Source organism: Oncorhynchus keta, chromosome 29 (assembly GCF_023373465.1).
Source record: "Oncorhynchus keta strain PuntledgeMale-10-30-2019 chromosome 29, Oket_V2, whole genome shotgun sequence".
NCBI classification, from domain to species: Eukaryota; Metazoa; Chordata; class Actinopteri; order Salmoniformes; family Salmonidae; genus Oncorhynchus; species Oncorhynchus keta.
The window spans coordinates 15216261-15242730 of NC_068449.1; the positions used below are offsets into that span (position 1 = coordinate 15216261).

The following is a 26470-nucleotide window of genomic DNA, read 5'->3' on the forward strand; positions in this document are numbered from 1 at the left end:
ACTCTGTCAGACACCATAAAAGGCATTTAACAATTATTGACAAACAACTGTTTAAAAGGCTTTGGCTTGTTTAATTTTAACATTAGATTATTCAAATATGTAGCACAAATCTCCAAACTTGTTTTATAGCACTATATAATGCTCCAGGGCTAATTTAGTTAGCATTTTGGCACGTTTTTCTACATTTAGAACACAAAACATTTATAAAGCAAACATTATCCCTTAAATATCTCAATAATTTAAGCATATGGTGCAGAACACTGATTCAATTTTTACTGAATATTTACCAAAAAATATTGACTCAATCAGTGACAGAGTTGATAAGCCCCAGACAGAGTTGACAGATACTCAAAACAGACATATTTTTGCCTCTAAAAATAACAGTTTAATACAAACATCTGTATATAAAATGCTTTATTTGAAAATCCCCAACAAAAACAACCATTCTATCAACACTGACGGAGTTGACGTTAGACAAAGATCTGACAGTTTTTCTTTACCTAGTTGACAAAAATGTAATTTTTCTTATTCAAGCCTCTCTCAAAATACCACACTGCCTCTTTAATGAAGACAAACAAGCTTTTTACCCAACTAGCTTTTCAAAGACAGCTTGAAATGTAGCCTACACGTTTTGTGCTAGGAAGCAGTAAATCCCTGTTGCTGACCAATATTTAAAACTGGGCTAATAGCTTGCTAACTAACAAAGAATATCAACAAACGTGCACACGCTATGCTCGCTGAGCTGAATAGCACATTCACTTATAGATGATTGAAAGACCGTTCCGTTCACTGGCTACCTGTCAATAGAATTCTATTCCGATGCACTCTGGCTCTGCCTACAACAAAATCACAAACTCTTGCAAAGTTAGATTTGTTTTGTTGCATTGAAAAGGGGCATATATGTTTATTCGACCACATTAAATGGTGCAATCTAATGGGGCGAACTCAGTGAAGTTTAATCTCGTGTCTCTGCGCGGCCTGGCATTTCTTCTGCGCAACAGTCCTGGAAGAGGTCCACGCCGCATGCGGTTTAGAGGGGAAATTGTTGTGACCATTGTGATTCAAATATTGTTTGTTGAAATCTTGCTTTTACACTTTTTTGGATAGTTTGAAAATCGGGATCTATGCATAGAGTCGACATGGAAATAAATAATATTGAAAGCATTTTAGAAAAGTTCCAAAAACAAATATTTTCACTTATAAAATTCCTCTAAAATGTACATTTTAAGCTCAAATAATGCAACAAAATGAAAAAAAAAAGAATAAGTTTCCCCGCCGGACAAGGATTGACCCAACTTTCAAGAATCTATGAGCTAATTTCCTGCTATTTTACACATTTTGCCACGAGGCTGAGGGAACATTTTGCAGTTTTAAAGGTAATGTCCTGTAATTCTAAACATTTCCTTCATGGCTTATGATGTGTTCATATGCTTTCTGGGGGGGGCTCGACAAAAACAGATATTAATAATACTTTTTGGGGGGGTTGAGGGCCCCAAAGCTCATGGGCCCCCCCTGCATTGCGGGAGCTGCATGCTGCGCCAGTGCTTACCACTGATGTTCAACGCCCAGGTCCACAATACTTGTCTACTGGATACATGACCTAATCTTTAAGTCATTCATTCAAACTCATACTTGGAACCGCCAGACAAACAGCAAGTAATAAAGTGTCTTTATTGGAAGTGTGTAACTTCAGAACAAATCCAGAAAAGGCCATACATCTTTGAGTATGTCCTTTACATGACCATGATAATGTCACTCATCTGAGTAGCTCTGTATTCATTAGTTTCACCTCATACAACGGAGGTCTGCTCTCGCTTATGGACCTCCGCACCTCGCTCCCCCTGTACAGCATCTCCATGGTAATTGATAGGGGTAAAGCCCACCTTCTGCTCTATCCACTGGGCTACTGTCAGCAGTGTCCTGTCCTGGAGGGTGGGGCCTATTAGCTGCAGGCCAATGGGAAGGTATGCTCGATAACGCTGTTGTCACAGAAACAGCAAGGAGTCCTGGAGCAGAAAATAAGAGAGTAGGAGGGGTAAATGTGAGAAAGTCGAGAGGGAGAGGGGTTGGCAGGGTAAGGTTGTTTCAAGGCCAGACTGTGAGGGGGATAAAAGATGGGTTAAACTTTAACTGCCCGCAAAGTTATCAGCTTCCCTGATGGAGATGATTTGTTATCAAAGGGTTGACCGAAATAGGAATTCCAAACCAATTCCTTTGAAAAGGGAGAGTTAAATGATGAACATATTATTTCCTGCCATGTTGCTGTGTGAAGATGTCCTCCTGGACACTACGTGTGGGGTTGTCTTCCTGCATGAAGTCCATGTTGCGCATGGCGTCACTCAGTGTGGTGGGCGTGAGCAGCACATCAACACCCGAGCTGGACACTTGCTTGAAGTCCTCTGCTATCAGACAACGCACCTGCTGGGTCATCACAAAGTAGTGCTCATAATTCCTGTTAGAAGGGAGGCAAACATGAGGGTCTGTCTTAACTCTTGTCCAAATATTCAAATTCCTGCTTCCATCCTCAACACAACCACCGATCTTACAGTAGTAGAAAAGTCTTGGTTTATACTGAAAAATGTGTTTGCTGTGTCTTACTGTCTGAGCAGGAAGTAGTTCCCCGAGAGGATTCTTCCTTGTATAACATTGTTAAATCCCCGGTGGCATACATGGCCACTACAGTGGCCTGTGGAGAACAATTCACAAATATATATATACAAATAATTCCATTTCAATCTTGCTTTACAATAACAAAATCCCTTGTAAATGTAAACAAATACTAAGTACACATACAGCAACAATTAAAATAAACAAATCTTCATGTTAATGTTAAACCACTGGGATGAACTGAGATGCCTGATCCTACTGGGAGGATAGGGTGCTCTCACCTTGGGAATGCCCACACAGATGTTCCTGACATCAAAGTCACCCGGGAGGTCTGTCAGTGTGGAAGGGTTATGGTAGTAGGTTCTGACATCATGGCCTTGGGAGAATACCTATGTGACACAACAACCCGCACCCCAGGTCAACAAACCCCACATTGCAGTTTTACATGCCATAAAATTAACATTTCAGAGTAATACTTTTTACCTGGTCAGGAAAAAAATACAGGCCCCATGGGATGGCCATATAACATGCCTGACCCAGGACGGTGGCTGAGTCATGAACACTCCCAAGTCATGATGCCTGGGACCTCCATCGAGTTGACCAGGCGGATGAGGCCGTGTCTGGACACCAGGCCGTAGGTTGGCTTCAGGGCCACTATGTCACACAGGGCCCCTGGGTTACGGGTGGAGCCACCTGTATCCGACCACAAAGAGCTGTCAGGGGCCAGAACCAGGAGAAAAGACCTTTAGTGTTTCAGAGTTCAATAAAAAGGTGTTGTCGAGTCTCTTTGCTCCACTACGAGCTAAAGGTAAAGTGCTTCATAAATACATAAACTACGGTATAATTGTGTAGTCTAGAGCGATTTCCTAGGTTAGCTAGCCAGCTATTGTCGTTCTTTTAACGCATCGTAACGTAAACAACACTGCTAGCTAGCCAGCTAGCCCCCGAATAGTAGCACTGTAGAAACTATTACACTCAACGGAACGACTTGATTAGTGTAGTGTCAACAACGCAGCTACTGCCAGCTAGCCTACTTTAGCAGTACTGTATCATTTTAATCATTTTAGTCAATAAGATTCTTGCTACGTAAGCTTAACTTTCTGAACATTCGAGACGTGTAGTCCACTTGTCATTCCAATCTCCTTGCATTAGCGTAGCCTTTTCTGTAGCCTGTCAACTATGTGTCTGTCTATCCCTGTTCTCTCCTCTCTGCACAGACCATACAAACGCTCCACACCGTGTGGCCGCGACCACCCTACTCTGGTGGTCCCAGCGCGTACGACCCACGTGGAGTTCCAGGTCTCCGGTAGCCTCTGGAACTGCCGATCTGCGGCCAACAAGGCAGAGTTCATCTCAGCCTATGCCTCCCTCCAGTCCCTTGACTTCTTGGCACTGACGGAAACATGGATCACCACAGATAACACTGCTACTCCTACTGCTCTCTCCTCGTCCGCCCACGTGTTCTCGCACACCCCGAGAGCTTCTGGTCAGCGGGGTGGTGGCACCGGGATCCTCATCTCTCCCAAGTGGTCTTTCTCTCTTTCTCCCCTTACCCATCTGTCTATCGCCTCCTTTGAATTCCATGCTGTCACAGTTACCAGCCCTTTCAAGCTTAACATCCTTATCATTTATCGCCCTCCAGGTTCCCTCGGAGAGTTCATCAATGAGCTTGATGCCTTGATAAGCTCCTTTCCTGAGGACGGCTCACCTCTCACAGTTCTGGGCGACTTTAACCTCCCACGTCTACCTTTGACTCATTCCTCTCTGCCTCCTTCTTTCCACTCCTCTCCTCTTTTGACCTCACCCTCTCACCTTCCCCCCCTACTCACAAGGCAGGCAATACGCTTGACCTCATCTTTACTAGATGCTGTTCTTCCACTAACCTCATTGCAACTCCCCTCCAAGTCTCCGACCACTACCTTGTATCCTTTTCCCTCTCGCTCTCATCCAACACTTCCCACACTGCCCCTACTCGGATGGTATCGCGCCGTCCCAACCTTCGCTCTCTCTCCCCCGCTACTCTCTCCTCTTCCATCCTATCATCTCTTCCCTCTGCTCAAACTTTCTCCAACCTATCTCCTGATTCTGCCTCCTCAACCCTCCTCTCCTCCCTTACTGCATCCTTTGACTCTCTATGTCCCCTATCCTCCAGGCCGGCTCGGTCCTCCCCTCCTGCTCCGTGGCTCGACGACTCATTGCGAGCTCACAGAACAGGGCTCCGGGCAGCCGAGCGGAAATGGAGGAAAACTCGCCTCCCTGCGGACCTGGCATCCTTTCACTCCCTCCTCTCTACATTTTCCTCCTCTGTCTCTGCTGCTAAAGCCACTTTCTACCATTCTAAATTCCAAGCATCTGCCTCTAACCCTAGGAAGCTCTTTGCCACCTTCCCTCCCTCCTGAATCCCCCCTCCCTCTCTGCAGATGACTTCGTCAACCATTTTGAAAAGAAGGTCGACGACATCCGATCCTCGTTTGCTAAGTCAAACGACACCGCTGGTTCTGCTCACACTGCCCCACCCTATGCTCTGACCTCTTTCTCCCCTCTCTCTCCAGATGAAATCTCGCATCTTGTGACGGCCGGCCGCCCAACAACCTGCCCGCTTGACCCTATCCCCTCCTCTCTTCTCCAGACCATTTCCGGAGACCTTCTCCCTTACCTCACCTCGCTCATCAACTCATCCCTGACCGCTGGCTACGTCCCTTCCGTCTTCAAGAGAGCGAGAGTTGCACCCCTTCTGAAAAAAACTACACTCGATCCCTCCGATGTCAACAACTACAGACCAGTATCCCTTCTCTCTTTTCTCTCCAAAACTCTTGAGCGTGCCGTCCTTGGCCAGCTCTACCGCTATCTCTCTCAGAATGACCTTCTTGATCCAAATCAGTCAGGTTTCAAGACTAGTCATTCAACTGAGACTGCTCTTCTCTGTATCACGGAGGCGCTCCGCACTGCTAAAGCTAACTCTCTCTCCTCTGCTCTCATCCTTCTAGACCTATCGGCTGCCTTCGATACTGTGAACCATCAGATCCTCCTCTCCACCCTCTCCGAGTTGGGCATCTCCGGCGCGGCCCACGCTTAGTTGCGTCCTACCTGACAGGTCGCTCCTACCAGGTGGCGTGGCGAGAATCTGTCTCCTCACCACGCGCTCTCACCACTGGTGTCCCCCAGGGCTCTGTTCTAGGCCCTCTCTTATTCTCGCTATACACCAATTCACTTGGCTCTGTCATAACCTCACATGGTCTCTCCTATCATTGCTATGCAGACGACACACAATTAATCTTCTCCTTTCCCCCTTCTGATGACCAGGTGGCGAATCGCATCTCTGCATGTCTGGCAGACATATCAGTGTGGATGACGGATCACCACCTCAAGCTGAACCTCAGCAAGACGGAGCTCCTCTTCCTCCCGGGGAAGGACTGCCCGTTCCATGATCTCGCCATCACGGTTGACAACTCCATTGTGTCCTCCTCCCAGAGCGCTAAGAACCTTGGCGTGATCCTGGACAACACCCTGACGTTCTCAACTAACATCAAGGCGGTGTCCCGTTCCTGTAGGTTCATGCTCTACAACATCCGCAGAGTACGACCCTGCCTCACACAGGAAGCGGCGCAGGTCCTAATCCAGGCACTTGTCATCTCCCGTCTTGATTACTGCAACTCGCTGTTGGCTGGGCTCCCTGCCTGTGCCATTAAACCCCTACAACTCATCCAGAACGCCGCAGCCCGTCTGGTGTTCAACCTTCCCAAGTTCTCGCACGTCACCCCGCTCCTCCGCTCTCTCCACTGGCTTCCAGTTGAAGCTCGCATCCGCTACAAGACCATGGTGCTTGCCTACGGAGCTGTGAGGGGAACGGCACCTCAGTACCTCCAGGCTCTGATCAGGCCCTACACCCAAACAAGGGCACTGCGTTCATCCACCTCTGGCCTGCTCGCCTCCCTACCACTGAGGAAGTACAGTTCCCGCTCAGCCCAGTCAAAACTGTTCGCTGCTCTGGCCCCCCAATGGTGGAACAAACTCCCTCACGACGCCAGGACAGCGGAGTCAATCACCACCTTCCGGAGACACCTGAAACCCCACCTCTTCAAGGAATACCTAGGATAGGGTAAGTAAGGGTAAGTAATCCTTCTCACCCCCCTTCTCCCCCCCCCCCCCCAAAAAAAAAGATTTAGATGCAAGTGGCTGTTCCACTGGATGCCATAAGGTGTATGCACCAATTTGTAAGTCGCTCTGGATAGGAGCGTCTGCTAAATGACTTAAATGTAATGTAAATGTAATGTATTAGTCAATGCTCAGGAAGTTGCATTGTTAGCCACAGTGGTTGAGTATGTTTCTATTATGCAGCATTTTGCAACAGTATGGGAAACTTGAACTCAGCCCTGTGTCTGCAGACTCACAGGAAGCTGGTGAGAGAGGCCATAGCTGCAGCACTTCCTCCAGAGCTGCCTTCCGTGATGACCCAGTCAGAGTCAGGGTCAGCCCCAGTCTGCTCTCTGTAAGGGGCGGTAGCTCCAGGTATTCCGGACAGGTTTAAAAGCACGGTCAGTAATGCCTGCACTGGAAAATAATGGAAGGAGGGTACTATACACTCACTTTCAGTCAATACTTTGGTAATTCTGCAAATACATGTATTTCCTAAAGGGAGATTGAGAGCCTTAGCCTATAGCAAACTCATCCAAGTTAGTTTCCCCAATGAGAACAGCACCCTGGTCAAGGAGCTTCTGAACCACTGTGGCATTGTATGGATGAGTGTATTCTACAAAACATATACTATAATAATAAATGCATCCAACTGAAAAGAGGAGGAATGAATCCATTTTTAGGCCTGTCAGCAGATATACCTTTCAGCATTTGAGGCACAAGTGTTCTTGATGTTCTCTGTGTAGAAGTTGTCCTTCACAGCAAAAGGGATCCAGTGGACCTTTGGGGGCACCTGCAAAGAAGATAAAAATGTGAGACCAGATCATAATGTGCAACACATGCACGTCCAGTACACACAGGCAGACAGACAGACACACAACACAACACATACCTTTGAGGAGCCTGCGCTCAGCCTCCTCTGCCTGTTTCAATGCCAGCTCCTCTGTCACGGTGGTGTAAGCATTGAGATTGTGGGTTTTCTTGATAAGTTTCAAGCATTTTTTAGAGCCAAGGAGACCAATAAAATGATGTTGAATAGGTACTGTATAATTATTTCAATTTGTTATTATTACCAGTATGCTAGCTGAATCAACATGACTGAGCGGACTGCTGAAAGGGTGGAAAATAATGTGGAACGTTCCAACAGGAATCTGTTCCAAAAACGTCGTAAAGTACAATGTTGCCAACAAACAACGCATACAAAGTAGCACGATCAATTCACCTAGTTAACTAGCTGCCGAATAGGCATCAACTCACCACGTAACATATTCTTAATTCTTGTCCAGAGGCTACCAGAGTGAGGACATACATGTTTCGGAATAAACGTGGGGAGTTAAAAACTTAATGAAATAGCCCACTCCCTACCGGGTATCTTATTCGGCCGCTATACAGCTTTGTATGCGTTGTTTGTTGACAACCTTGTATTTTACGTTTTTGGAACATATTCCTGTTGGAACGTTCCACAAATTATACCCACCCCAGCTGAAATGGTTGGAAATGTGTGCCATTCAACCATGACCATGTTTTTGCTAGATAACGTTAATAACTAGCTTGCTCCCACCAGAGTTTGATGTAATAATTGAGTTGTGTAATTGTTACATTGCAGCTAGCAGTCTACACGCACTGTGACAAAATTTATCAGAATACAAACTAGCTAATGCTATTGGTAACGAGTTGATTTAACTTACGTCTCTTATTGACAAGCTCAGCATGCTTTCTGTGTGTCAAATCAACCCAAATATACAGCAACCTTCAGTTTACGTGGCGACAGGGGGTTCTGCCAAGTTTTGTTTAGCTTCTGGAAGCGCAACATCGTACTCTGTGATTGGATGTAGGATGAGTAAACCGCACTCCAATTACTTGAGTATTAGCTGTCAAATGGTGTCTGCCAGATGAGGAAGCAGCATGAGTGCAAGAGCTAGCTACATTTTTGTCCTTCCAGAGTGTAAAAACGATAACACAGGTAGAACAATGAGACAGATATTTCAACGGATGTACAAATGTGAAGCATCCGTTTGGCGTTTCTACTCAGTACCAAATATGGTAGTGAGAGGGATTTTATCCCAGCAGTTGGAGAATAAGGAAGGAGAAGGATTTTGGCCGACATTCTGCAAAATCGATTCAACATTTGATCTCAATACAGTTTTCTGTTCAGTAGTGAGTGTTGCAACCGAGGACAGACGATTTTTACAGGCTACGTGCTTCAGCACTCGGTTTGTCCTGTTCAAGGTTCAGCCTTTACTGACATTTTTTTTGTCTATGGAGATTGCATGGATGTGTGCTCGATTTCATACACCTGTCAGCAACAGGTGTGCCTGAAATAGCTGAATCGACTAATTTGAAGGGGTCTGTAGTGTATCTGACTCATGTCACGTCCACTCCCGCTCCGGAGCTTGACATCGGCGGTTTACTAACCACCCGCCCTGGCCCTAGATACGCAACCATTTGGATCCGGCACAGTTACCCACATCACTGCACCACTCACCCTCTGAGGGTATGCCCTTGACCATGATAACATCACCCATCTGAGTAGCCCTGTATTCATTAGTTTCACCTCATATGCATACCTCAGGACTCTTATAGACTGCCACACCTCGCTCCCCCTCTCAGGCATCTTCATGCTTTAGCTTCTGGAAGCGCAACATCATGTGTTTGAATGTAGGATGAGTAAACCGCACTTGCTTGAGTATTAGCTGTCAGAGGGTGCCTGCCAGACGAGGCAGCAGCAAGAGTACAAGAGCCAGCTTACTTTTTGTCCTTCCATACTGTAAAAACGATAATATACATATATGTCTCATGGTCTGACAAACATCGCTCGAGCTCTGTCACTTTTCACAGCAGATGCAGAAGTGAGACATTGGTGGATGTGGTGGATTGAGACAGGCGAATTTGTGAGAAGAGCGGGTTGGCCTACTATTATGACCCCTCTATGGAAAGATGAGACTTTTACAAACACTATGGTGTACTCCGTTTTGCTCTATGACCCCCCACAAGCATCTGAAGTTGGTATAGCCGATCTGCCAACTTCTATCTGTAGCGCCAGTACAGCTTGAACTACACACTAATATTACCCCTCTGTGGAAAGGTGAGACTCTCACCAACACGTACAGTGACAGTCAAAAGTTTGGTGGAGGGCATACAGAAGATATCCCTATTTGGTCAAATACGAATTCCATGTTATGGCATGAACAGCTCAAATAAGCAAAGAGAAACGACAGTCCATCATTACTTTAAGACATGAAGGTCAGTCAATCTGGAAAATGTCAAGTTTCTTCAAGTACAGTCACAAAAACCATTAAGCTCTATGATGGAACTGGCGCTCATGAGGACCTACTCAAGAAAGGAAGACCCAGAGTTACCTCTGTTGCAGATGATAAATTCATTAGAGTTAACTGTACCTCAGATTGCAGCCCAAATAAATGCTTCACAGAGTTCAATGATCAGACACAGCTCAACATAAACTGTTCAAATGAGACTGTGTGAATCAGGCCTTCAGGGTCGAATTGGACACCAATAAGAAGAAGAGACTTGCTTGGGCCAAAAAACACCATCAATGGACATTTTACCAATGGAAATCTGTCCTTTGGTCTGATGAGTCCAAATTTGAGATTTTTGGTTCCAACCGCTGTGTCTTTGTGAGACACAGAGTAGGTGAACAGATGATCTCCGCATGTGTGGTTCCCACCGTGAAGCATGGAGGAGGAGGTGTTATAGTGTGGGGGTGATTTGCTGGTGACACTGTCAGTGATTTATTTAGAATTCAAGGCACACTTAACCAGCATGGCTACCACAGCATTCTGCAGTGATACGCCATCACATTTGGTTTGCGCTTAGTGGGACTGTCATTTGTTTTTAAACAGGACAATGACCCCAAAACATACCTCCAGGCTGTGTAAGGACTATTTGACCAAGAAGGAGAGTGATGGAGTGCTGCATCAGATGACCTGGCCTCCACAATTTCCCAACCTCACCCCAATTGAGATGGTTTGGGATGAGTTGGACCACAGAGTGAAGGAAAAGCAGCCAACAAGTACTCAGCATATATGGGAACTCCTTCAAGACTGTTGGAAAAGCATTCCTCATGAAGCTAGTTGAGAGAATGCCAAGAGTGTGCAAAGCTGTCATCAAGGCAAAGGGTGGCTACTTTGAAGAATCTCAAATATGAAATATTTTTTGATTTGTTTAACACTTTTTTGGTTACTACATGATTCCATATGTGGTATTTCATAGTGTTGATGACTTTACTATTATTATACAATGTAGAAAATAGTAAAAATAAAGAAAAATCCTTGAATGAGTAGGTGTGTCCAAACTTTTGACTGGTGCTGTACATGTTGTATTTTTCTAGAATGCCCACAGGCCTCACAAGACTTGTCTGAAGGTCCCCTGGTACCAGTTAAAAACATTTATAGAAGTACACTCTGGACACTGTTTAGTGCCAAAAATAAGTGTTTAAATACATGTAAAAAAATGTTTCCTGATCAGTCTTATATCTCTCAGATATAGGACAGACACTTCAGAACAAACTTACTTTAGATTCTTTTGGGGGACTATCTGTTGTGAATCTGTTATTCATTGTATTTGTTTCTACAGGCTAATATCAGTAAGGTCAAATACCGTTTTGAATCAAATCATTAAAATATATATTTAAAAAAAAAAAAAATATATATATATATAAATAAATGTTTTCCTTGGTATGACCTTCTAAAAAACAACCCCCCGGCTTTGACAGAGCTTAGACTGTAATGGGATTATACAAGACTGAAGAACAAGTGTATTGACATATTATAGCTAGTTGATGAACATAATCATGCATCTTTTGAGACAGTTGTCATGCGGTCAGGGGTCTTGTCTCCTGATCAGGAGAGCACCATGTGTGAAAACATTCCTCCATGGAGGTCAGAAGAGACTGTTCAACACCACCTACCTCCAACAGCCGTATGACAATCATGCCTGCTTGTGAGATCAATAGATAAGGCAGCAATGATGTCTTTCGGTTCACTAAAAACGCTGGGTTGTGGACTAAGGAAGTCCATGCTGCAGGTCTTAACCACATTGACGTCAGCATGAGAGGTTGTTGTGATATTCTAGCTTGATAGATTCCTTCTTCTCTTCTTCTTCTTCTTCTTCTTCTTCTTCTTCTTCTTCTTCTTCTTCTTCTTCTTCTTCTTCTTCTTCTTCTTCTTCTTCTTCTTCTTCTTCTTCTTCTTCTTCTTCTATGAAGTTTAACGGCTGTTGACATCCAATAAATGTTGCATTAACGCCACCAACTAGACTTGAGTACAGCTCCATTTTACTTTGCTTTATAAAAGGTAAATTAATCAACAAATAATCTACCTTCTAACCCTACATTCATTAAAAACCCACCACCTTACTCCACTATTTAAATCTATCTAGTCCTACCTCAGGCCAACAGCCTGAAAGGAGGGGACACCACCACTCAACACAACCTGTAACACAACCTGACGTCAAATCTCTTACACCCAAATACTTTTCTGCAGCTGCCACCACAACCTCTATTTTCTGCAACTTGCATTCCATCCCTGCAGTACAGTTGATAGCCATTGCTATGAACACTAAAAAGCCAATCTTACTGAAGCATATATCATTTATTGGCCTATCTCTCTGTACTGATACATATCTACTACTCACACGAATACTCTCAGGATCCTTCCCCCTTGACCCGTCTTCCTCAACTTTCCTCACTGCCTCAGTATGCGACACCCTTCGCTCTACTCTAACCCTGGTAACCTCAACCTGCCTCTCTCACACTGGACATTTCTGATCCCTAGCCCCATGGGCACCCTTACAATTAACACATACCACTTATTTCCCCAATGCTACACATTCCTTTGTCTCATGCCCTTCTGCACACTTCTCAAACCTAGGAACCTCCCTCCTACACACTGCTGCCACATGCCCATAAGCTTGACACCTGTAACAACGTAATGTATTCAGCACATAAGCTCATACGGGATAACTGAAATAACCTAACAACACATTATCGGCCAGGGACTCAACATCAAAACTCAAAAGAACAGACAATGACTCTTCTGCTTCACCACTCACCCGATTAATTCCCTTGAAGTGACCTTATTTTTATAGGCTAACTCTTCATTTCAAGCCAGTGGTTTTCCTATGACCTTCTCAGAGTTCTTAAAGAAGATGGACTATCAGATCTTTTATAGATAGCTTATATGAAGACAGTTGTGAGACATCTTCACAATAGCCTTTTTGTGCACACACCACAGTCTCGTGAAAAGGAAACTGCCCTCATTCAGAGCTGACTGAGCATCTGTTGTTTTGCTATTCACATTTGGTCTGTGTATGAGAGAGAGATCTGAGTGGGCAAAATAGATCACCCCTGGAGACGAGGAGAGCTCTTCTGACACAAAGGGAAAGTTGACTGCTATGGCACATGGTTTGGGTGTTAAATTCAAACTGTGAATGTTAGGCTAAACCTCACACTTAGGCCTAGATGTGCTCTTTGAAGAGGTGGGGGCCTGCTGTTTCTTATGGTTACCTCTCAGTCTAATCAGTGATGATCTTCCCAGCTAGTTTCAGTGTTCTTGTCATCTTGTGGCCTCTGTTCGTATCTGAATTCACTTGTCTCAACGTCTACTTGAACTGATTGCGTTTTGTCTTATTTCTGTGTTGTTTCTGCCCTCTCAGGTGGGTATGGGGCTGCCACCAAGGCTATGAAGAGAGACCTCCTAAACATCAACCAATCCGGCAGTGAGTTTCCCCTGATCCTGGGCCGTGACGTGTCCAGAGTCATCATCGAGTGTTTTCTGGATGTGGCACCAGACTACTTCAAATAGGTGGATGAGGTAACACACACACAAACAAATTGTCCCCAGGATGCAGTACAATAGGGTGGTACTCTCTGTGGGAAGGGTTGGGGTTGTGTGTGTTTGTTTGTTTTTGTGTTACCGCTTTGTTTACTTTATCCAAGTGCAGCTGAAATGTGAAGCACCTCATTGCATCATTGTTAATGTCAGTGGTTTTCCTATTATGTTTCTCATAGCTTTCAGAGAACATAGACTATCAGATCTTTTACACAATAGCCTATAAGAAGTCAGATGCGAGACATGTTCACAATAGCATGTTCACAATAGCATGTTCACAATAGCCTGAATTTCCCTTTCACCTAGTGAAAAGGATATTCAGCAACCCTTGGAGGACAGTGATAAAAGAGCTTCTTTATGGTTAAAAAGTAAAACCAACACGTTTTGTACCTTGGCCTTCGGGAATTACAGATGGTGATGAGCATTTTATAAATGTTTGTATAATGTTACATCATCACACCACCTTTGGGCCAACTGGTCAACTCGTCGTCAGTGTGTCAGTGAAACACGATCCCATCATGTGGATGTGAAGATATACACAAACAGAGAATTCAAAATGTCACAATCTTGGTATCTGTGCCATCCATGCAGGGTGTTACCAGTGCTTGGTTGGTTTAGCCAGTGTTTTTTTCCTTCTCAGGTGTGGGCGGCCATTCTCCCTTGGAAACATGGAAGCCTGGCTGAGATTGTGGTGTTGAGTGCAAATGTGGTACTGTTTTGTTTATGATCCCTTTATGTTTTTGTGTTGTAGTTTGTTTTCCAAACCATTGTTTGCTTGTGGGTATTTCTACAATAAACATGAACATATGTGTAGTTGAATATTACTACTGCCAGGGATGCTTTCTTTAGCATGTTCAAGAGAGAATGCATTTGGATACATTAGTATAGGCAATATTAGGTGTCTCCTGTGGGCTAAATGCTATTGCTAGGCTGGAATGGAATTTTGGGATGGTGTCAGATTTGAGAATAAAAGCTACCGGCAGAGTTAGACTCCATGGTGCTGCTCAGTGAGGCATGGTCATTAATGACAGGCTCATTAAATAGGCTTTCTGTGTGATGAGGAGCCAAATGAGGAGCAACCAGGACTGCAGACAGACTAGCCAGCTCTGAGTTGGCATCGTTACGCAGGGATTTTAATGGATGATGATGACTCAACATTTTCAGATAGTGACATGTTTGGTCAGAGGTTTGTGAGGCTCAAGGTAGAAGTTATCTAGGATCAGATTTCCCTTCCCCCTTATCCTACCTCACCTTTTGGAGGATGAACCTATATCTTTGACCTACTCTTGAGTCCTGAGTGTGACTGGGTCCGGTGTCCAAAAAGCCCAAATTTCTGAGTCACACGGAGGCGGCCGCTCCTTACGTGTCTGTCAGAGCCTGGTCTGCCCTGGTCAACACAGGAGGCCTTAACAAGGACAACTGTGCCAAGAAACAGCAAACACACACACGCACATGCACATCTCCTGCCAATTTGAGGTCAACTTGTCTCTTTCCCCCTCTAACCCCTGCTGTTGTCCCTATTCATCCCATATAATCCTCATGTCTTTGATCTTGTTGATTATTCCACTTGGTTATTTCATAAAAAGCCTGTCTGTATGAAACCAGTGGGTTATGAGCATGGGGAGGGAATTGTACTAGATACCTAGAGAGGTTAATGGGATTCTGAGAGATTCTGGCGTTTAAGCCCTTGTTCTACTTACCCAAAGCAATACTACTATACAGTCGTGGCCAAAAGTTTTGAGAATGACACAAATATTAATTTTCACAAAGTTTTCTGCTTCATCTGATAACTCTTCATAACATTCTGGAGTATATGCAAATTGCCACCATACAAACAGAGGCAGCAGACTTTGTGAAAATTAATAATTGTGTAATTCTCAAAACTTTTGGCCACTTGTAGACTTCCAGTCATTGCGTTAATGCTAGTTAGCGTTGGCTCGCAAAACGACTCGGTAAGTAGAACACAGAATCTCGCAGCATCCCTTAAAAACCTCCATGGTGGCATTTATCTGAATAGGATGAGGATTGTTCCCCTTGGGCCAGTTAACTGTAATCAAGGATTGGGCACCTCTCTCTCACTGCCACAGTAAACTCTCATTAGTGTGTGGGAAAATAAGACTCTCCGGTTAATAAAATAAACTCTCCATCTCTCCCTCTCTTTCTCTCTCCTCCACCGTCCTAGTTTTGATCTGGTTCTGGATAATGTGGGCGCGGACACAGAGAGCTGGGCTCTGGGCCTTCTGAATCTGTGGTGTGGCACCAAGCACGTAACCCTGGTAACGCCCTTCCTCCGGAACACCGACCTGCTGGACATCGCTGACAGAACGCTCCATACCGGGGTCTCTGTGTTATCCAAAGCACTCAAGGCAACCATGGCAGCATTTCTGTATTTAATATAATGCATCCTTTATTTACACAGATTGACTACAGAACCATATACAATGCCTACCATGATCATGTACAGCAAAGCACTTACTAGACTTTTGAAATGTCCCCTTATAAGGCAACACCCAATCTCACTCCCCTCGCTTGTCACCCCGCCCTCACATAGTAACACCGATATCCTGTTGGCATTTGTGGTGTACAGACTGCAAAATGTGCAGTGTATTTGAGGTTTTGTGCATGCCTTTTTTCTCTCCTTGTCATAGTCCCACCCACCACATCACCACATGATGTACTGATAGCTGTATGTTTAAGTGGGTCTCATCACGGAGAACCAGAGCAGTGCTGATTACATTTATCACTGCTCAAATACTGTAGCAGGAATAGGTAGGACTTGAACACAACATTTGTTCCTCAACTGCAGTGTATGATATTCCATTTTCTAGCTCTGAGTCTCTACTTTTATCCAATGTAAAGTAAAACATTTCACATTTTACTACATAGGATGGAATCCAGGTCGTAGGTTACAAATGGTACTCCAGTGCCATAAGATAATCACTTTATCAGTAATGTAGTAATTTCTAGTAACGGAAATGGAAATAGAAACTTAAGACGAGGGGGATGTGTGTGTGAAGACATGGTTTGTCTTGGGGGAGCCCCATAGAAACATGCACTGTCCCTGTCCCCCGCTATAGGTGGAATGGCACGGTGGATCTGAACCAAGGGGTTTGTCCCGTAGCAGTGTTGACAGTAGAAAGAGACAGACCTTGGTTAGAATATAGAAGAGGTGGGGGGAGTAAAGTGTAAACACACCGTATCTATTTCAGTCCCATACTGTCGATCACTTTTTGAACACCCACTTGTCTCCCCCTATTTCTCCCCTCTATCCCTCACCCTGTCTCTCTCCACTCACTCATATGATCTCTCATTTCCAAGACAAAGTGCAACCAGACCTGTAAACCATGTGTCTTTTGCAAACCAGATGGCACCATTTTCTTGTTATTTGAATGTACAGATAGCCAGTGGTCGTAGGATGACCAGGGATGTTCTCTTGATAAGTGTGTGAATTGGACCATTTTCATGTCCTGCTAAGAATTCAAAATGTAACCGATTATTTTGGGTGTCAGGGAAAATGTATGGAGTAAAAAGTACATTATTTTCTTTAGGAACGTAGTAAAGTAAAAGTTGTCAAAAATAGAAATAGTAAAGTAAAGTACAGACACCCCGGTAAAACTACTTAAGTAGTACTTTAAAGTATTTTTACTTAAGTACTTTACACCACTGACTAATACAGCTACTGTATGTTGACCTTGTGTGACAGGTGTCCAAATGAGTTCCAAAGGAACAGAGGCAATCCTATTCACACACTGTGTGCGTCATAGGTATGTATGTATCATTGATCAGCAGTGAAAGCAGGAGCTCAAACTGGAAAAGAATGGATGGTGGATGTATTGTGTGGGTACAGACAGGAAATTACCCATCCTATCAGTTCCAACCTTTGTTTCTTCCCAAACTCTTTGTGTTCATAGTGCACACAGTGTACACAGATGTCTGAAAGTTAGAAAATGACATAACAATAACGAGGCTATATACAGGGGGTACAGGTATCTCCCCCAAGGCATTATGTTGAGTAACGTTCACCTGGAACACGCCCTCCAGGGACACGTTCCACAAACCTTAGCAATCAGCCGTCTACTTTTTCCTTTTGGAATGGAGCTGGGAATCTCATCTTGATGCTGGGAAACAAAATAAATAGGGATTGGCTTCCTGAAAGAGGGATGCTTCACTTTGGCGCTTAGACTTAGGAAGTCCTCTTTGGGTTAGAATGTCACCACATTAAAAAAATAAACGTGTGTGTCTGTGTGTGTGCATACTTGTTTGTGTGTCTGGTGTCTGTGACAGAAGGTAGGAGGTACAGCCACGGAGACCATTGTGTCTGTGACAGAAAGTAGGAGGTACAGCCACGGAGACCATTGTGTCTGTGACAGAAAGTAGGAGGTACAGCCACGGAGGCCATTGTGTCTGTGACAGAAAGTAGGAGGTACAGCCACGGAGGCCATTGTGTCTGTGACAGAAGGTAGGAGGTACAGCCACAGAGGCCATTGTGTCTGTGACAGAAGGTAGGAGGTACAGCCACGGAGACCATTGTGTCTGTGACAGAAGGTAAGAGGTACAGCCACAGAGGCCATTGTGTCTGTGACAGAAGGTAGGAGGTACAGCCACGGAGACCATTGTGTCTGTGACAGAAGGTAGGAGGTACAGCCACGGAGACCATTGTGTCTGTCACAGAAGGTAGGAGGTACAGCCACGGAGGCCATTGTGTCTGTGTGGGTCTTGACTTGTGTGTGCCAACACTGGCTCACAATAGTATAGTGAGTGATCAACTGCAAAAATAAAACCATTGCATTTGTAATGAGATTAATTATTAAACATGTATACCACATGCAACGAAGGAAAATGTAATCAGATATTCAGACTGAGGTGGCCATCTACATACAAATGCTTCTATATATTATTTCAGTTTATAACTCACTCATAGTTAGGAGTGAGTTATAAACTGGTAATAAACTCTGATTATGGAAAGTTTGAACGAGATATGGTGTACAGTACATCTTAGACACAGATCTTTACTTACGCATCTGTACTTTAGTCTGTGTAAGGGCGGAGAACAACACCAACATAAATGTCTTTATTTTATTTGAGTGTAACAAAACACTAGTCTGGCACGTATACTGCATGTGGTTTCCTGTTTAACCTTGTTCCTATGTCTTTTTCGCCTTGTGCACTATCGCTGGGGGAAGTTTGCACCCAATGGACCCACACTTGATGACGTCAGCGAGATGGTGGTTAACATGCATCTCTGTTGAACCACCAGCTGTAATCCCTTTTATAACAGCAACCAAGCTGAATAACAAAAGCTTAAAGCTTCCTGACTGAATGGTTAGTGGTACAATATTAAACCATACAACCATCTAAGAAATGATGAATACTTAATTAATAGCAATGGCTAACAGAGCCACAAGCATGAAGATCATCAGACAGTGACGGTTCAAGGTTCTGTTTGACTCGACTTGTAACCTAACTTTTTCATCTGAATCGAACAAAGATACATTTTTAGTGCTTTTATAGACTTGTTTTAGTACTAGTGAATCATGATTCAGGATTTGACGTAAATAGGGAAGTAAATTAAATCAGCTAAATTTGACCCGTTTCTCAATCCCTATGGGTGTTCTGGCTCGGAAAAGGCTTGCTTACTACTTATCCTACTTCAAAATCTCTTAAACCCAACTTGTTCGCTTTTTGGCTTTGATTTTACTGTTACTTTAAAGCTGAACAAATACTGTTTTCTCACTGCCATTTTATCCTGCAACATGAAAGCACACATAAAGACTAGAGGTTCAAACAGAGATAGTAGAAGCACATGAGGTGGACAAGTTGGCCATGATAGTATGAATTGCCAAGTTAGGAATCTAGCCAAGACACAGGGATTAACATCCCTACTCTTAGAGAATGTACCATGGGATGCTCAGTGACCAGCATCAAGACCATGTTGTCTATCATCTGAAAGAGAAAACCAATAAATGTGATTTGAACAAATATGTAACATTCATAACTGTATAGAAAACTTAACATGGAATAATTGTAACGGTTTTCTTCCTGGGAAGGATCGGAGGACCAAAATGCAGCGTGGTTATTTATAAACATCTTTAATGAAAGATGAAAACGTGAACACTATACAAAATCAGAAAACGTGGAAAAACCGAAACAGTCCTAACTGGTGCAAAACACAGAGACAGGAACAATCACCCACAAAATACCTAAAGAATATGGCTTCCTAAATATGGTTCCCAATCAGAGACAACGATAAACACCTGCCTCTGATTGAGAACCACTCCAGGCAACCATAGACTTACCTAGAACACTCAACTGAACACAACCCCATAGACTACAAACCCCTAGACAAAACAAGACACATAAATCACCCATGTCACACCCTGGCCTAACCAAAAATAGAGAATAAAAAGGCTCTCTATGGTCAGGGCATGACACGCGCATACAGTGACACACACACGCACGCACACGCACACACACACACACACATAGAGTCGTGCACACACGCACAGAGACACACAGACACACGCACACAGACACACACTCACACAGACACACACACAGACACACACACACACAGACACACACACACAGAGACATACACATCTGGATGGGTTTTTGCCCAAGGAGGGATGTGACACACCATCAATGGGCACCCACTGTATTTGTAAAGCTGGAGACATGATATTATTACAGTTCATATGGTTGGCAAAATATGTCATATTGCGGCATACTGCAGCTAGGATGGAATGACAATAATACTACCCCTAAAAATCATTTTGGTCATTGATAAAGATACTTTTTCTCATATCCACATCCCTCTTTGCCAATGTCATCAAGGTATTTACTGGCCTCCTGTACAGCAATGCAAAGTAGAGATGATTTTCTGCCAAAAACAGTTATCAAAGTTCTGAATGATTGCCTGTGTTTTTACAATAAAACGATATGCCTGCTCACCTGCATATTTATAATTTTGAGCCCCAATTATTTTGCAAAAAAGGCTTGCCTGTTTTGATATGGGTTCCACATGTTTATTGAACGAAACGCACAAAAATGCACAAAAACAATAAAGAACAAATGAAACGTGAAGTAAATGAAGTGCTCACAGGCAACTACACATAAACAAGATCCCACAAAACACAGTGGGAAAATGTCTGCCTAAATATGATGCCCCAATCAGAGACAACGATAAACAGCTGCCTCTGATTGGGAACCATACCAGGCCAACATAGAAATAAACAACCTAGATTACCCACCCTAGTCACACCCGACCTAACCAAAAATAGAGAATAAAAAGGCTCTCTATGGTCAGGGCGTGGCACGCGCATACAGTGACACACACACGCACGCACACGCACACACACACACATAGAGTCGTGCACACACGCACAGAGACACGCACACAGACACACACTCACACAGACACACACACAGATTTGCACACAGACACACACACACACAGACACACACACACAGAGACATACACATCTGGATGGGTTTTTGCCCAAGGAGGGATGTGACACACCATCAATGGGCACCCACTGTATTTGTAAAGCTGGAGACATGATATTATTACAGTTCATATGGTTGGCAAAATATGTCATATTGCGGCATACTGCAGCTAGGATGGAATGACATTGGTCAATAGGGGCACATTATTTTGGTCAATAGTGGGATTTTCATGACCCTCTTGTCCAAGTGGAGGAAGTTAATCAGTGAGCTTCAGCCATTTCAATTGTCTGAAGCCACACACACACACCACACACACCCATTCTGCTCTCTCTGTCAGACAGACAGTGAGGCAGGCTAGGTTTGATTTGGTATGGTCAGCCAGTGACGGTCAGACCAGATGAAGAACCGCTGTCTAGGGCTGTGCTGACCAGCCAGGCTGCAATGCTAGTGTAATCCTGGTGCTAGGCCCCTAATCCAGTCCCATTATTCAGGCCCTTTGTCTGTGGCCCTGTCGGGGCTCCCGGGTCCGCTCCCCAGCTTGGAAGCAGAACAGATTCCTGTCTGCCTGGGCATTATGGAAGCGTTCCACCATGACATCATGGCTCCGTTTTATTCTGATGAAACAGCAACAGCTAGCCTGGTCACCAGAAACTCTGTTGGTTGCAATACCATACTGTTTGTAAGTTTGCCATGATAACAAACACAACAGGATGCAAATGTATATGTTGAGTGGAAGGACATAGGCCCTACTTAATTATAATGTTAGGTTAGAGAAAGACTAAGCAGTAGACTGTATCAATTATGTAATTTTCTCTTTAGTGATCTCTTTCCTTTCCATGTTTTCTACTCTTTCATATACCAAATACCCGATACTACGTACGATGAGAGCAGCTTTGTACAGGTCAGGTGAGGCTGAACAGGGTGTTGTTGTGTATGGCGTTGGTGTGCATCATAGGTTGTTGTCTGATAAGGATGTCAGAGCATCCTCACCAGTTCAATACAGTTTATTCAATCCACACCGACGTACACATCAGGTCATTCTGGGGCGGCAGCGTAGCCTAGCGGTTAGAGCGTTGGACTAGTAACCGGAAGGTTGCGAGTTCAAACCCCCGACCTGACAAGGACGTTCTGTCGTTCTGCCCCTGAACAGGCAGTTAACCCACTGTTCCCAGGCTGTCATTGAAAATAAGAATATGTTCTTAACTGACTTGCCTGGTTAAATAAAGGTAAAATTAAAAAAAATTCTGTGTAGAAGAGGAACTAGATATCCATAGACTGGTCTAATCATCACCACAGCCATCCTCTCCATTTGATCTATTTCTATGATCTATTTATTATTTGGAAGATGGCCGGTATTCATTCAACGGCGTGTTGCAGGGCTGCACACTGCACTACCGCCAATTTTGCATTTACAAGGCAATTTCCCCGACATTTTCACCCTGCGGATGTCAGCTCAAGCATAAATTATCTTTAAATGTCAAGTGCAATGCACTTATTGAGAACAAGCCTTTTATTGAATTCCGACCGTTGCCCCATCACACAGCTCTAAAGTCAGTTTAAAAAATATATGTTTTACTCCTTGTGACCTCTCTTCCTGTTCCTGGAGGAGGAGTTTACCATCTCCCAGGTGCCTCAGGCTATGCTGAATGTGGAGAAGGATCACGCTCAGGGAAAGACGTCAAAATCAGCAGCGGAGAGGACTCATCCGACAAACCACTGGATGACTCCACTGCCGACTCCACTGCCGACTAGCGTTTCCTAAAAACGCAGGGGAACAACACCTACCACTGTCACTCCTAAAAACTATAAGGTTTTCCTTAAGCCTACACCGTGAGGCATTTCTGAGCGACAAACGGACTTGTGGGCATAGAGCGTAGCCTGATATGGAAATGCTGGGTGTGTTTCAGTCAGAGAATTTGTGACTGCCTTTAGGATTGTCTGTGCTAAGCTTGTGAGTGTGTGTCTGTTTGAGTAGAGCTGTTGTAGTGGAAGTTGACGATAATTCAAGTCCTTGACTTTGGAAGTGTTATTGAGATGCCTCAACAAACAACATAACACAAGTCAAGAAAAGGAAAAAAACATTTCTTTTTTTGTAGATCGTAACAGCATTTTGATGACATTACATTTAAGACAAAGTGGTTAGCATGATATTGTAGCACAGTGTTGAAACGGATCTTTAATCATTTGACATATGAAATACATGCACCTGTTGCAGCTAATGTTCTGTGAATAATGTGTGAAGTAAAGTATAAATCCAGACAAGAAAATTACTTATAAAACATGAAAAAACATATCAGTAACACTTTACTTGATGGTCATAACCATGTCATAATATGGTCATAACACAGTCATGGCCCATATAGTGCCACCTATTCTGACATATTGCATTATTTTTTGTCTGGTTATGACACTTAGTGTCAAAACCCAAATGTATTCAAATGTGTTTTTTCCCTGCCAAGAAATGTCCTTTTGTTTGAAAGTTTGTTTCTTAAGTCCTTTGTTGTTGTTATGAATACTTTACATACATTTTTTTTCATTATATTTGAAATAACTTTTCATAAAGCATTATGACCATCCTATGTCACTTTACTTGGACTAAGAAAATAAACTTTATGAAACAGTCCAAATGCATTATACCATCCTATGTCACTTTACTTGGACTAAGAAAATAAACTTTATGAAACAGTCCAAATGCATTATGACCATCCCATGTCACTTTACTTGGACTAAGAAAATACACTTTATGAAACAGTCCAAATGCATTATGACCATCCTATGTCACTTTACTTGGACTAAGAAAATACACTTTATGACACTGTTAAGAAGCATTATTACCATCATAATCATCTAAGACATATAGTCCTATCACGCACATGCCCTTATGTCAGTCATCAGTCACAAAGAGGGTGTCTTGTCCTGCTCCTAAAATCTGCTCCTGCATTTATCCCAGTCATCAGAAACAGAGCATTGGGGTAGGTGCATGTCTGACATCAATGTGTGTGCAATTACAATGATAATTGTATATGGTCAATTTAAAAATGAATAACAAACATACTGTTGACAAGTAGGCTATGATGTAATGGAATGTTTTGCCTTGTGTGGTAGTTTTTGGGTTATTTGACACTCTTATATACATGTCATAATCTTCCATAAAATAACTACCATGGTTGGTTTTATGTGTTTTGACACTCTTATGTAGGTGTCATAATCTTCCATAAAATAACTACCATGGTTGGTTTTATGTGTTTTGACACTCTTATGTAGGTGTCATAATCTTCCATAAAATAACTACCATGGTTGGTTTTATGTGTTTTGACACTCTTATGTAGGTGTCATAATCTTCCATAAAATAACTACCATGGTTGGTTTTATGTGTTTTGACACTCTTATGTAGGTGTCATAATCTTCCATAAAATAACTACCATGGTAGGTTTTATGTGTTTTGACACTCTTATGTAGGTGTCATAACCAGCCATAAAATAACTACCATGGTAGCTTTTATGTGTTTTGACACTCTTATGTAGGTGTCATAACCAGCCATAAAATAACTACCATGGTAGGTTTTATGTGTTTTGACACTCTTATGTAGGTGTCATAACCAGCCATAAAATAACTACCATGGTAGGTTTTATGTGTTTTGACATTCTTATGTAGGTGTCATAACCAGCCATAAAATAACTACCATGGTAGGTTTTATGTGTTTTGACACTCTTATGTAGGTGTCATAATCTTCCACAAAATAACTACCATGGTTGGTTTTATGTGTTTTGACACTCTTATGTAGGTGTCATAATCTTCCATAAAATAACTACCATGGTAGGTTTTATGTGTTTTGACACTCTTATGTAGGTGTCATAACCAGCCATAAAATAACTACCATGGTAGCTTTTATGTGTTTTGACACTCTTATGTAGGTGTCATAACCAGCCATAAAATAACTACCATGGTAGGTTTTATGTGTTTTGACACTCTTATGTAGGTGTCATAACCAGCCATAAAATAACTACCATGGTAGGTTTTATGTGTTTTGACATTCTTATGTAGGTGTCATAACCAGCCATAAAATAACTACCATGGTAGGTTTTATGTGTTTTGACACTCTTATGTAGGTGTCATAACCAGCCATAAAATAACTACCATGGTAGGTTTTATGTGTTTTGACACTCTTATGTAGGTGTCATAACCAGCCATTAAATAACTACCATGGTAGGTTTTATGTGTTTTGACACTCTTATGTAGGTGTCATAACCAGCCATAAAATAACTACCATGGTAGGTTTTATGTGTTTTGCCACTCTTATGTAGGTGTCATAACCAGACATAAAATAACTACCATGGTAGGTTTTATGTGTTTTGACACTCTTATGTAGGTGTCATAACCAGCCATAAAATAACTACCATGGTAGGTTTTATGTGTTTTGACACTCTTATGTAGGTGTCATAACCAGCCATAAAATAACTACCATGGTATGTTTTATGGGGTCATAATGTGTTATGACGCTGGGTGTCGAGTGTTACCAACATATCTACTCAAAACGTACCTTTGGAGATTTCAAGGAGTGTTCATCTATGACATTAAGAATGTGTGACTTCATAGACTAACCCTTGTGTGAAAACATATACATTTCAGTGATTGACTGGTGAAGCACACTTAACTCATTGTAAATGCTATGAATATAGTAGAGACACACACATATTCCACTACCGTTTTTCTTTGGTATGGTCAATGAAATAATTAATTGTGGAAATTTGTAAAGCATCATTCAAGTCCTGACCGTATATTGTAGTGCTCCTTAAATGTACTTTTAAGTTATTTATCAGATGCTCTTATCCAGAGCAATTAGTGTTAAGTGCCTTCCTCAATGGCACCTCAACATTTTTCACCTAGTCGGCTTGGGAATTCGAACTAGCAACTTTTTAGTTACAGGCCCAATGTTCTTAACCACTAGGATACCTGCCACCCTTGTTCTATAGATAGTACTGTAGCCACATGTTGTTTGGTTTCTTTCTCGTTGCAGTGACATGGAAATGTGTAGTTTACTAGTTTATAGTTGTGTTTTACAAAGACAACCTAGTATGGATGCGCACAAGCTCAACAAATGTTTAAGAATATCTCGAGGCCCACTGCAGACTAGAATCACAGAGTGCTAAGGCCCTTGTAGGAACTGTATAAAGAAACAAGAGTATGGATCCCACGGTGGAACTGCATCACAGAGCTTTGAGTCCCATGGCCTTCTAATGCAAGAAAGCTCTTAAACCCTTGGCTTAGCTGCACCAGAGAGTTCTGAAGCCCACGGCAGAGCTGCTGTAGAAGGGCCAGGTCTATTGACACTATATTACAGGATCTCCAAAGACCATCTTTGGTTGTGTTTTCTCTCATCAAATGTGTTGAGAATCACTTGAGTTTTGTCATAACTTTGTCCACCTGTGAGTAGA

At 43.0% G+C, this 26470-nt stretch overlaps 1 protein-coding gene and 1 pseudogene across 2 annotated transcripts in view; both read right to left on the reverse strand.

Annotated features, from left to right (window-relative positions):
* Positions 1–1652: 1652 nt before the first annotated feature.
* On the reverse strand, positions 1653–12576 carry LOC118362149 (glutamyl-tRNA(Gln) amidotransferase subunit A, mitochondrial-like; annotated as a pseudogene).
* Positions 12577–23101: 10525 nt separating this feature from the next.
* The window catches only part of crybg1a (crystallin beta-gamma domain containing 1a), a 62801-nt gene continuing 59432 nt past the window's right edge, over positions 23102–26470 (reverse strand). For both annotated transcript variants that reach the window (XM_035742571.2, XM_035742572.2), the window contains one exon: positions 23102–26459. In XM_035742571.2, coding sequence (XP_035598464.1) covers positions 26371–26459 — 89 coding nt within the window. In that variant the 3' untranslated portion in view covers positions 23102–26370. The remainder of the gene's footprint in view (positions 26460–26470) is intronic.